General features: G+C 43.8%; 1 protein-coding gene across 2 annotated transcripts in view; it reads left to right on the top strand.

Moving 5' to 3' along the window:
- The window catches only part of LOC129495590 (F-box only protein 15-like), a 49,798-nt gene extending 45,096 nt beyond the window's left edge, over positions 1-4,702 (top strand). Inside the window, exon 10 of one of the 2 annotated variants that reach the window (XM_055303237.1) lies at positions 4,336-4,702. In XM_055303237.1, coding sequence (XP_055159212.1) covers positions 4,336-4,602 — 267 coding nt within the window. In that variant the 3' untranslated portion in view covers positions 4,603-4,702. The remainder of the gene's footprint in view (positions 1-4,335) is intronic. The other variant, XM_055303238.1, reaches the window with a different exon arrangement.
- The last annotated feature ends 8,060 nt before the right edge of the window (positions 4,703-12,762 follow it).

The raw sequence follows: 12,762 nt of genomic DNA, 5'->3' as shown, positions 1-12,762 counted from the left end.
GCTTTATCCCAGCTCTCACACACAGCCTCTGGTGGGACTTTATGTCAGGTAGACTAAGCTGTGTAACAGACCATCCTAAATAGCATTTTAGCTGCAAATACAGGGACAGATTTTTTACAGCAACCAGAAGCTGAAGGTGCAGCTTCAGAATGAGCTCCAGGCAGTGATTCTATAGGTCACTTGACCAACGTGACTCCCGTGTGCAGGTTTCCAACAGAGTGGCTTGATCTGCAAATGGGGCTGTGAGTCCTTGAAGTCAGGCATGAACTGCCTGTCCCCACACACTTTTTCCCTGCAGTTCCCTCTCCCAGCTGGGCTTTGGGAGGAGGTGGAGCGGGGCTGCACAGCTGACCCTCCCCTGTGGGCCTGCGGTTCATGATTTGGGGTCTGGTAGTTAAGACTGAGATGTCCTCAGAGTTTTTCAAGAAAAAAAGCGGAGGTAAGTGATGTCCTGTCCCTTCTGTTTGCTGCACAGGTCAGGAATTTCCCTCAAGCATCTGATCAGTGTAACTATAGTGAAACTCTAAAACGTGTGTTAAGAAATTGCTCTAGAGTTAAAAATATTTCATAAATGAGGGTAAATGGTAAAAAAAAAGTTTCTTATATATACATAACTATTAAAAGCCAAAAAGCTAAATCTCCTGTTTGTTGTGGAGATTGTATAAGTAGTGTCCCGGACGGAGCCTCCTGACACTGTTGTTCACACCATCAGGGACAGGTTGGTTTGAAAGTGTCACCCACATCAGTGATTCTGGGTCCAGGCCAGAAAGCAAAGAAGCGCTATGAATGATCATGATAATGACAGATGGAGGAGCTGCTGTTGCACTGTGGTATTTGATTTGGTGTGTGGTCTCACCGGTGGGGAGCTGAGGTCCTCCTGGTGTATTGCCGCCAGAGGATTTCTTTCCATCAGAGGAGTGTGAGGGCTGTCAAGCTAACGCTTGCTGCCACTGAGGCCATTCAAATCACATGTATCTGTAGCCTGATGCCTGGAGTCCAGCGTCAGCAACTCATCATTTTATACTGGGGATTACTCAACCTTAAACATTTTTAAAAAATCACGTTAAAAACTGATCAGTATTTTTTTTTTTTTACTTTTTAAAGGTCAGATTATGATCTCAAATACATTTTAGAGATGCCTGCAGTGGCTGCTGTTGGTTATGAGTCCACGCAGGCCAGCTGCTCTATAACTGGTTGCCATGCTGTTTTACAAACTCGTTTTGAGTAGCCAGGGTAGTCGCCCCGCTGCAGTCTTCAGTAGAATTCAGTGTAATTCAAAATGAAACACTCTCCTGCTCTGCCTTCCCTCCATTCCTATCAGAAGTGCTGGTTGGTGGAGTTTCCTTTGGTAAGGCTTTTCTTATACCTGTTCCTAGTGCTTGGTCCTTTCATGCCTTCTTTGGCATTTTTTTGTGTTATTTTAACATTACTTCTAAATCTATGTGGAGCTTGGTATCGGTTGTAATCCAAGCTAGATATTTTAGTATAACTGTGGTTGTGCTTTGTGCAAGTGAAGTCTGCTGATGGGTGTGTCACAGTTCAGTGTGCAGTGGTGGCTGTGCCCTCCCTCCCCCCAGGAAAGATGCCCTAGCAGGTTTGCTGGTGGTGCTGCAGTGACCTGGGTGATTCCAGGAGTAAGCACCTTGGGAGGAGCCCAACGCCCCACTCCTTGCCCTTGGACTCTGCAGAGTTCATTGGTCAGTGAGGGGTAGGTAGAAGAACAGACTTACTCCCTTAGGGAAGGTGAGTTCTGCCTACTGCATAGGTGTGCATGTTTCTAGAACTTTGTGCTGAAAGAGATCAATTTAGGGAAGGGTAGTTGGAAACATATTTCTCTTGAGGAAAAAGGCAGAAGGTGAGTGGAGGAAGGTTGGGGGGTGTCTAAAATACCTCTCCTTCTCTCTCCTTGCCCCGGCCCCCAGGATGGAAGTGCTTATGGAGAAGGGACCAAATGGAGATGGAGCTGCCTTGTGCAGACACAACTCTGTCTGGCAGCTGAGGGGATGAATGCAGCCAGAGTAAGCCATTTGCTGAGGAGCGCAGGGCTTGCGAGTGGCATCCTTGTGGAAGAGTTCTTTCACCTCTTGACTGCTCCTCCTGAATTTCCTTCACCTCCCTCTGGAATGTTGGGGCAGCCCAGGGTGTCACCTTCTCCTCCATGGTCTCCTCCTTGCTCATGGTTCTAGCCACTGAGTCTGTGCTGCTGGATTTTGATGAGGTTTAAAGTAACAAAACCAAGAGACTGCTAAACCAGTAGTTAAGATAATGAAGAGCACTGGGGTAAAGAAAGGTGTGGGTCCACAGGACCGCTGACTGGATGTATTATCTTGGGCATCGACATGGAAGCCACGGAGCTTCCTTCATCAAATGGCCATAATGGTAGCTGTTTATTCCCGAAGGACTCCTGCTGCCTGAGCACAGAGACACATTTTAGCCCCTGGGAATGGCTTTGGTCCGTCTGTTCTCAGCCCCCATGAGCCCTCCTCCGTGGTCTGTGAACTGTGGTCCCTGCTCTGCTAGAAACAGAGGGTGTGGTGGAATGGGCTCTCATTGGGCTGATGTGTACTGTTTCAGGACCTGGAGAGGCAAGGTCTAGTGTTGGGCTCCTCAGGCTGCCCTGCTGGGTGGCCCCCACCTCATGTGGTCTGCTCTTTCCACTGTCAGGGCTGAGGATGTTTCGTGTTCACTGTGTCTTCACTCAGGTCTCCTCCAGAGGTGGGAACCACTTCACATCACTCATTTACTAGACCATCTCAGGTTGTTTGTTTTTGACTTTTGGAATGTTTGTATTCCTTAAATTTCTCTATGGGAAACATTTTTTGGAGTCAGGACTCATTTAGTCCAAATGGTGAGTGCTATTGGCCATATTTGATTGTGTATAGATCTCTGAAAGCAATGTTTATGCTGACACCTATAATATTTTATATATTTCTCTATGTAGGTATCTATAATACCTGTATCTATAATTAGGTTCATTTTATGCTGATATCTAAGAGTAAGCTTTAAATTCCAATTAATAAAACACTAACACAGGGCACAAGTCATGGCAAAAAATGAGCCAAGATTTTAGCCTTGATACTACTTCATAATTTCTTGAGAAATATAGTTAATTCTTGAGTATTAAATAAAGTAGTAGATGTAAATGCTTGGATTAGCATCTGACAAATAGAACATGTTAAAAAAATATAGCTAATGTGATACACCCATGTTCATTTCATAGCAGCATTATTCACAGTAGCCCAAAGATGGAAGAAACCCAGGTGTCCCCTGGCAGGTGCATGGGTAGCCACAACTTGGTGTCCAAATACCATGGAATGTTGTCTCCTGGAAGGAGATTCTAGCACATGCTACAGCATGGGTGAACCTTGAGGGCATTATGTTAAGTGAAATAAGCCAGACACAAAAGGTCAAATACTGTAGGATTCCACTTGTATGAGGTACCATACAAGGTACCAGTTTACAGAGGCATTGAGGAGAATGGTGGTTCTCAGGGGCTGGGGAGATGCAAGGAGGGGCAGTTATCGTTTCATAGGTTCCAGAGTGTCGGTCTTGCAAGATGAAAAGAGCTCTGGGGGTAGGTGGTGCTGATGGCCACACAGCAGTGTAAATGTGCGTAATGCCCTAAGCTGTACGCTTAAAGATGGTTACAGTGGCAAAGTTTTGCTGCATGTGTCTTCCCACAATTAGAAAATAAATTTAAAACTATAGCTCATTAACAATAATCACTATCAGCATCTCCCTCTGATTCAGGTCCCCGTGGCACTTGAGATGCAGCTGGTACTTCTCCCCAGACCCTGCTCTTCTGCAGCAGTGGGGGAGGGAGTAGGAGGTTAGCACCCCCTTCTCCCTCACCCTCACCTCCAGATACCAGATTCTGCTCAGTGTCAGTACTTCTTCTCTCTCTGCCCTATGAGTTACTACCACCAACAGTTGAGGGCTCTTAGCACCACTTCACTGGCATGTAACAATCACCATCATTCCCGTGCTGTTCTCACTGCCCCCCCACCCCGTTTTATTGCTCTTTTGTGTATCGGACGTGCATTTATTGACACAGGTGGAGGTGAGGAGGGGCAGCCAACCTGCCACCCTCATGACCCCATTGCCCCCCAGCGCCCAATTCCTGAGACTTCCAGCACTTCTTGCTCTCACAGTCTTGGTGTGGGCCCTGCCTTCTTGTGTAATTCTGCTCTCTCTTCTCTCCTCCCTCCTCTTTCACTTCAACCTTCATGAAGAGGCTTAATTTATACATTTATACATCTATTACTTAAACTTGTAAATCAGGTCCAGTTGGCCCTTTTGTCCTTTCACTTATGAATATTTATGTTTATTTTGTAGAGTTGTTCTATAATGGATATAACTCTTTTGGACGAATATGGGAAACCCTTTTGGTGTCTCAGTTCCCCTGTTTGCATGAGATCTTCTGTGCCCTCTGATGGCCCTAACTTCTTGGGACAGACTTACTGTGTTGACTATGTGGACTCGGAAGGCAAAGTGCACGTGGAGCTGGTGTGGATCAAAGAGACAGAAGAATACTTCATCGTGAGCCTGGTCCTTTACCTGAAGATAGCAAAAATAAACCACTGGTTTGGGACAGCATACTAAGTATTGCCTGGGGGTGGCAAAATATTTCTGCTGTTTGTTTATTTTGAACTAACTGGTTTTGTTCTTGGTGTTGGAAATTGAAATAAAGCAGTTATCTGTTTGATGCTTTCTTCTTTCACATTAGAAATTATGATCCCTGGGCCATTTTAAAGTTTATGTTCAGAGAATTTAAGTTAAATTTTAAAAACATGAAATAGCAAATCCCAATGAAAATTCATATAAAATAAGAAAAAAGATACTTCTGCCCTTAGAATTTAAAAGGCAAGGAATTCTGCTTAAGCATGTGATCATGGGATCACTGTTTGTATGTGTGTATGCGTATGTGATCACTCCATGCATGTGTATGTGTGTGCACACGTATGTATGTAGGTGCACATGTTTGCGATCACTGTGTGTGTGTGTGTTGTATGGGTTTTTCTTTATTGGCTAGAACCCAAAATGCAAAAGTGTATTTAAATATGAACTTCATGGTATCTGTTAAAATGAGAAAGTGCTGTATTCATGGCATTCAGCAGCTGCATTATTATTTAATGAAACTAAAGGAGACAGGTGCCTACCTCACAAGGTAAGATGTATCTGAAATCATCAGAAGCAACTGGTACTGCTTAAAAGAGCAAAGTGTGATACGAATGCAGTGAAGACTCCCAGCTTGACAAAAGTGGAGACCAAGACGGATGAGTTAGTGGTGAGCACATCCTCTGCACAAGTGTTTTAAGAGAACTGACAAGATATTTGGGCTTCAAATAGGGATAACATGTATCGAAGCATATGTGGTTCTTTTAGGGATTTGGTTCTAAATTAGTTTTATGTTGTATAGATTATTTTTTGATCATGTTTTTATCTCCCATTTAAGGTTACTCTCAGAAGTGATTTCTGAAATGCCATGTTGCTCCTCCTGCCATGGGGGGGGGGGCGTGGAGAGTGGTCCCCTCCTCTCTCTTTTCTGTTCTCATCCTGAGCTATCTGGTCAGCTATCTCTCTTGAGGGAAGTGTCTGTGTGAGCTACTTGAAGACAGCAATAAAAGATCTGGGACAGATATTAGGTTCTTAGCCAAAGAAATGTGACCATACAAAGGACTCCTGCCCCGAAACTGTCCCTGCCATCCTGACCTCTGGGGCCTTGGGCCAGAGCCCTGGGAAGGGAGAAATCTGAAATCTGGGTCAGAGTGAAGAGCAAGGACGATGTTATTTTGTGGCACCACCAGAAGGGTGTACAGCACCTGCCCCACCTGGGGGAATGTGGAGGCAGTGGCTTGAGTCATGAAGAGGACCAGGTGTCGGGAGAAGCCACATGTCACTTGCAGGATAGAATTGGAAAGTGTGTGGTGACACCTGGAACTCCTTGAGTTAAACGGTAGAGGGTATAGGTGTCCTGGAAATGTCGGAGGTGCAGCAGAGCCTGAGACAGAGCAGAGCACTGTTCTCTTTACTCCCAGGTGAGCAATACCTGGATGGAATGAGAAGCAAAGTAGTCCTGTGATGACAGTACAGTGGGGAAACTCAGGCCGGGGCATCTCGTTATAACTCTTGTCCACATTGAATTGAATACGTGTGTATCTGCTGTCCGGTTTCCTCTGTCTCTAGCATCTAACAGGATGTCAGTCTCATAATAGTATTTGTTGAATCAACCAATTATTATAAGGAATATACCAGCAGCTTTGGGAGCATGAAGGAAGCATCCATCCCAAGAAGGATGAGCTTGGGAGCCCTTCACATCTGAGTTGACTTTGGGCAATTCTGGGGGAAGGGGAAATGAGGCCAAGGAAGGCATTCACAGAGCCATGGCGTTTGTGAGTGTCTCATCAGAGCCTGACCACACAGCACCAAATGGTGCGAGAAGACTCAGCCCTGCCCTCACCTGCCCTTACCTGGGTCTGAGATAATATTCAGCTTTTTAAGGCTGTTTCTTCTTAGATTTGCCCCATATTTCTAAATGATACTCCTTTGTGGCTGTTTTTGGATTTGTCAGTTGTAGACATCTATTGACTTAAGGTAGATAAAATACAGCTTTTCTACTCCAGCCACCTCCTCTCTTGCATGATACCAAATACCCAATTTTATATAAGTCGTTATGGTTTGTTAATTATGACTGCAGTATCATTCCCTGAAGAGTCACAGAGAGTAGTAGGATACTTCTTTCTTTGACAACTTTTTATTTTTCTTGTATGAATTATTGTCTTCCTCTTTTTCTTGCACGGCTTTAGTGAACCTTAAATTTTCCAAGAAGTTGAATCTATCATATGTTGGCCAATTTCTTCAGTATTTTTTCTAACCCAATCATATCAAATAATCTACAAATTTTGTTTTTTTCCCCCAGGCTATTTCATTTCCAGAGTTCTGCCTCTGCTTGCTTTAAACTTCTTCTTAGCCCTGTTGGACAACTGTCATCCTGGGAAGTTCCTGTGGGAATCTTGTTTTATGGAGTCTTGTCTTCCTCTTTCTTAATTTATGTCCCCCCCCCCTCTTTCTTTAGTGGTGCACATTCTCCTGCAGCTTTCTAAGAAAAGTGACGTGGGAGACAATTTTGGATGCATGAATTCTGAAAATGTCTGATGGATTTAATTTGGGTTTAAATTAAATTAGAATAGTTTAATTGGGTACAAACTGTAGGATGACAAATATTTTCTCTTAGAACGTGGAGGCAGTTTTCTCACGCTTGTGTATCCTGGCATTGTTGATGTCATAGTGCCATTTTGATTGTTCTTCCTCTGTATGTGACCTGTTCTCTTTCTCTCCTCTCTCTGGAAGCTTTCAGAATTTACTCTTCTTTCTCGGTATTTCAAAATTTCAAGATAATGTGCCTTGGAGTAAATGTTTTTCATTCATTATGGTCATTATAAGAGTGTTTGTACTTCAATTTTGGATTAAAAGAACATTTTCTCTTTTTCTGTAGCCTTTATTAGCTGTCATCCTTTTTGGATTGGTTTTCTCATCTTTTTTAAAAAAGTTATGTTTTATTGGAGTTCAAATTGCCAACATATAGCATAACACCCAGTGCTCATCCCATCAAGTACCCCCCTCAGTGCTCGTCATCCAGTCACCCCTACCCCCTGCCCACCTCCCTTTCCACCACCCCTTGTTCGTTTCCCAGAGTTTGGAGTCTTTCATGTTCTGTCTCCCTTTCTAATATTTCCTGCTCATTTTTCTCCTTTCCCCTTTATTCCCTTTCAGTATTTTTTATATTCCCCAAATGAATGAGACCATATAATGTTTGTCTTTCTCTGATTGACTTATTTCACTCAGCATAATACCCTCCAGTTCCATCCACGTCGAAGCAAATGGTGGGTATTTGTCGTTTCTAATGGCTGAGGAATATTCCATTGTATACATAGACCACATCTTCTTTATCCATTCATCTTTCGATGGACACCGAGGCTCCTTCCACAGTTTGGCTATTGTGGACATGGCTGCTATAAACATCGGGGTGCAGGTGTCCCGGCGTTTCACTGCATCTGTATCTTTGGGGTAAATCCCCAGCAGTGCAATTGCTGGGTCATAGAGCAGATCTATTTTCTAACTCTTTGAGGAAACACCACACAGTTTTCCAGAGTGGCTGCACCAGTTCAGATTCCTACCAACGGTGCAAGAGGGTTCCCCTTTCTCCACATCCTCTCCAATATTTGTTGTTTCCTGCCTTGTTAATTTTCTCCATTCTCACTGGTTTGAGGTGGTATCTCATTGTGGTTTTGATTTGTATTTCCCTGATGGCCAGTGATGTGGAGCATTTTCTCATGTGCTTGTTGGCCATGTCTATGTCTTCCTCGGTGAGATTTCTCTTCATGTCTTTTGCCCATCACACTCTTTTTGAACTTGGCCACAGTAACTTCTTGCAAGATACATCCATGAAGGCAAGAGAAACAAAAGCAAAAATGAACTATTGGGACTTCATCAAGATAAGAAGCTTTTGCACAGCAAAAGAAACAGTCAACAAAACTAAAAGACAACCTACAGATTGGGAGAAGATATTTGCAAATGACGTATCAGATAAAGGACTAGTATCCAAGATCTATAGAGAACTTATTAAACTCAACAGCAAAGAAACAAACAATCCAATCATGAAATGGGCAAAAGACATGATCTTTTCCATCTTCTATCTTAGCCTATGTTCTGCTTCTGGAATATCATCTCAATTTTGCTTTTTAATCTGTTTTTTTTTTATTTTGATGATTTGGTCAGGCTTTTATCAGAATTATTTTTCTAGTTCCTTAGAAAACATTTTACTTGTCTCATAATGCAATATTTTCCTAAAACAAAGGGGTTGGCAACCCCTTTCTGTGAAGGGCCTGATCACAGTTGAACTTTTGTGGGGACACACAGTGCCTGTTGCGTCTGCTCACCTGTCCCACTGCAGCGTGATGTCAGCTAGACAGTGTTCACGTGAATGGGCCTGCTTGTGTTCCCAAAGTCCCCACGCCATAGTTTGCAAGTACTGCACAAAAGTCTCTGAAGTTATTCTTCGTTTTCAAAAAACTTTGCATCCTTACCATTTGGCAAACCATAGTTGATTTTTTTTTAGGCAGGGATCATCAATGGATGCTAAAATTCGTGGGTGAAAATATGAAGAACAAGATAGGGACACAGTCTCAGAGCATCTTGCCACAAGGTACTTGCTGATACAAAGGACAGAAGAGTGTGTTCACAGTGGAGGAACTTGGAGAGATAGCATGTTAGCCCATTGTCCCACTGTTCCCCTCTGACCAGATGCCTCCACCTCACCCTGGGCACACCGTGATTGCATGCTCTGCCATGAGAAGACACTTCCTACCCTGCCAGGGCCCCAACATATACCTCGGTGCCCCCCATTCCTGCATATGCAACCTCCTCATCTCACATGGGCCCAGAAAATTCACAGTAGGGCCACCATTTTATAAGATTTACAGAGTCTTTTGATGCTGGGACACAACTTACTAATGCTGGGTTAGGTGAAAGGCAGTTTCATATGAGAGAGGCAGGGCCATGCCAGGAGTCGTGCCCGAGGACAGGGTAACAGCACGCTGCAACTTCAGGGACCATCTTATGAATGAAAAGCCTGGTGCGTAAAGCTAGGTTTTGAAAGCTCCTGTGGATTGGCAAATTGGAATAATCTGAGCTGCCCCCTGGTGGTCTAGGGTCTGGACCGGGGGCCGCTCGGACAGGTGCATGGTGGCACTGGCTGGTGAGAGCCCCTCTGGTAAAGGAGTTGGGTGGGATGTGGACTTAATCAGCCACTTAGGAAGGGGACTGACCTACCTGTAGCCTCAGGACTGGCTCAGGACGGCATTAGGAAAAGCCTCAAACCAAATCAAAATCAACCGTATTACAACCACTCCTCTGCACGGATGTCCTCACTACCCTCCTTAAGCCCGTCCTCCCTCACCATGCTGCTTCAATTGAGGAGCCTTCCTCAATCCGTCTGGAAGGTGTGGATCCCCCATGCCACCCACTGCAGGTGCCCACCTCGTTGGACCCAATTTCATGGCTGTAGGAATCACCAGTGGGGGAAAGGGAGATGTTTCTCAAGAGCTAAAATATATTAGTGTGCGTCCTAAATGCTCACACATGTGCCCAACATAAATAGTAAACCTTATAGGGGGCTGGCCATTTTAGGATTGTATGTAGTGACATTAAGTTGTCAGACACCTAAGATAAAAGCATTTACTCATCATACTCCTTTGTCTAAGAGGAAGCCTTTTGACTGCAAAGCAGGAGGCATTATGCTGGATGTCTTAAATACAACGAGAGGATGGAGGCTTATGGAGCTAAATCAATTCGAGAAAAGTAACAGGTGCAGACTCTTAATTATGCAGTTGGCAAAGGAAACAAGTGCAAGTTACACCCAGAAAAGCATACCTACCAATAGTGTAGAATAAAAGGGACATATTCTTATTTCAGGTGTATTCCAGATACAAAATCTTGCCTGATTTAAAATCAGACCAAAGATCTGACCAGTCTTCTTAAAGATGATCTTTATATGTGACCTGACTGTGGCCTCATTGTCATTTAACCTCTGATAACTCTGGTTAGTTACTGCTGCAGAAAGAAAATGCTCACATGAGAAAATTATTCTGCAAAAATGTTTTCTAGTGCTCATAAGGTAAAGGATGTGCCTTTAAAGAGCTGATGTTAAGGAGTGGGTCCTGCACACCAGGGTACGTTTCGTATGTGAGATATCACATCAACTTCAGCAAAGGCTGTCTTTTGTTGTCTCCTGGGGCTTCAAGGAAAAACATCTGGATTTTCCTTGTGCTTCCACTAGACAAGACCTGGGCTGCAGAGGCCTCTGGGGCTGAAAGCCACTTGCACTGAGTAGAGCTCAGTAGGATTAAGCACAGGGCAAGAAAGGGGGGCAGCAGGTGCCTGGAGAGAGGAGGAGCAGCTGAAGGCACCTCTCCCACTTTACAGCTACAGGGTCCACCCAGCGGGCAAGGTCCACCAGGCTGTGGGCAAGGTCGGGGAAGAAAGCTCGTCTGGGCACAGCTATAAACAGTGACGGGCCCAGTCTTCAAAGCAGGAGAAACAAGGATACTCAGGCTCACACACCCGTCATTTCAGGTGTACCTGAAATTATAGTTTGTTCCTAAAAATGATGCACAGGGATGAGTGGGTGCTCTGAGAAATGCATAATACGGATTTATCTGTTGAATGTCAAGTTATAGAGTCTTACCCGACAGCTGGCCTTAGTTAACCATCTCATTTACCTTCTGGCCTCTTGGGGGTTATAAAATGAACTCTGGGAATTACCCCGAGGACAACTGTATGTTAACTGGTTGACCCACAGTCATATGACTGAGTCACAGTGAAATGGGTATTAAAAAAAGTACATTCATTTTTATGTGTCTAATTCCGACATGTGCTCATACACTTGAGATGAAACACCTGTGATCTCTTGCTGACTTGCTGTGGGCTGGGGAGAAAGTGAGAAATTCATCATGAAATAATAGCTTTCATTTTAAAAATTGAATGCTTATTGTGTGCCAGGCACAGCCTAAGAAACTTTAACTGTATCTTTGAAAATCTTAGAAACCTGGGGCGCCTGGGTAGCTGAGTCAGTTAAGCATCTGACTGACTCTTGATCTCAGCTTAGGTCTTAATCTCAGGGACATGAGTTCAAGCCCCATGCTTAAAACAAACAAACAAAACAAAACCTTAAAAACCCTGTGAGATAGGTGTGTGCTAACATCGTTGTACAATGAGGTGCTGAGGTTCAGAGAGGTTAAAAGCCCAGAGGTGGACATCTGGTAACAGAGCTAGGATTCATCTGTCTAATTTAAAGTCCGTGCCTAACTGTTGCTGCACACTGCTACATACTCCATGACACTTATTGTGGGAAAGGCAACCTACAACTCAATAGCAAAAATAACTTGATTTTAAAAATGGGCAAAAGACTTGATAGGCATATGGCCAACAGGTAGAAAAATGGCCCGTATCACCAATCACTAGGGAAGTGTAAGTCAAAGCCACAGTGAGGTATCACCTCACACCTGGAAGGATGACTAAAATAAAAAAACAAAAGATAGCAAATGTTGGTGAAGCTGTGGAGAAATTGCAACCCTCGTGCGCCATGGTGGGAATGAAAAATGGTGCAGCCGCTGTGGAAAACAGGATGGAAGGTCCTCAAAAAATTAAAAATAGGAATACCATATGATCCAGAGCTATCATAAACCCATTTCTGGGTATATATGCAAAAGAAATCAAGATCTTGAAGAGGTTCCTGCATCCCCATGTTCATTACAACAGCCAAGAGATGGACACAGTCTATTTATAGATGATGAATGGATAGAGAAAATGTGGTGTATCTGTAAAGTGGAATATTTCTCAACCTTAAAGCAGAAGGAAATCCTGCTGTATTGGATGAATGTTGGAGACCGTATGTTAAGTGAAGTAAGCCAGTCATAAAAGGACAGAGTGTCTAAAATAGTCAAGCTCAGAGGAGAAGAGAGTGAAACAGCCGTCAGGGCCTGGGGAGGAGGGAAGTGGGGGAGGTATTCAGTGAGTATAAAATCCCAGTTACACAAGAGGAGTAAACTTGAGTGATCTGTACAACACAGTGTCTGTATTTTACAATATTGCATACATAAACATTTGTTAAGAGGCTAGATCTCATGTTAAATGTTCTCACCACAATTAAAAAAAAGGAGAGACAACATGGGTAGTATTTCCATGCAGAAGCATCTCTGATGG

Source organism: Nyctereutes procyonoides, unplaced genomic scaffold, assembly GCF_905146905.1.
Source record: "Nyctereutes procyonoides isolate TBG_1078 unplaced genomic scaffold, NYPRO_anot_genome, whole genome shotgun sequence".
Taxonomy (NCBI): domain Eukaryota; kingdom Metazoa; phylum Chordata; class Mammalia; order Carnivora; family Canidae; genus Nyctereutes; species Nyctereutes procyonoides.
The sequence above is the reverse complement of the archived record's forward strand: the minus strand, read 5'-3'. Positions and strand labels throughout refer to the sequence as shown.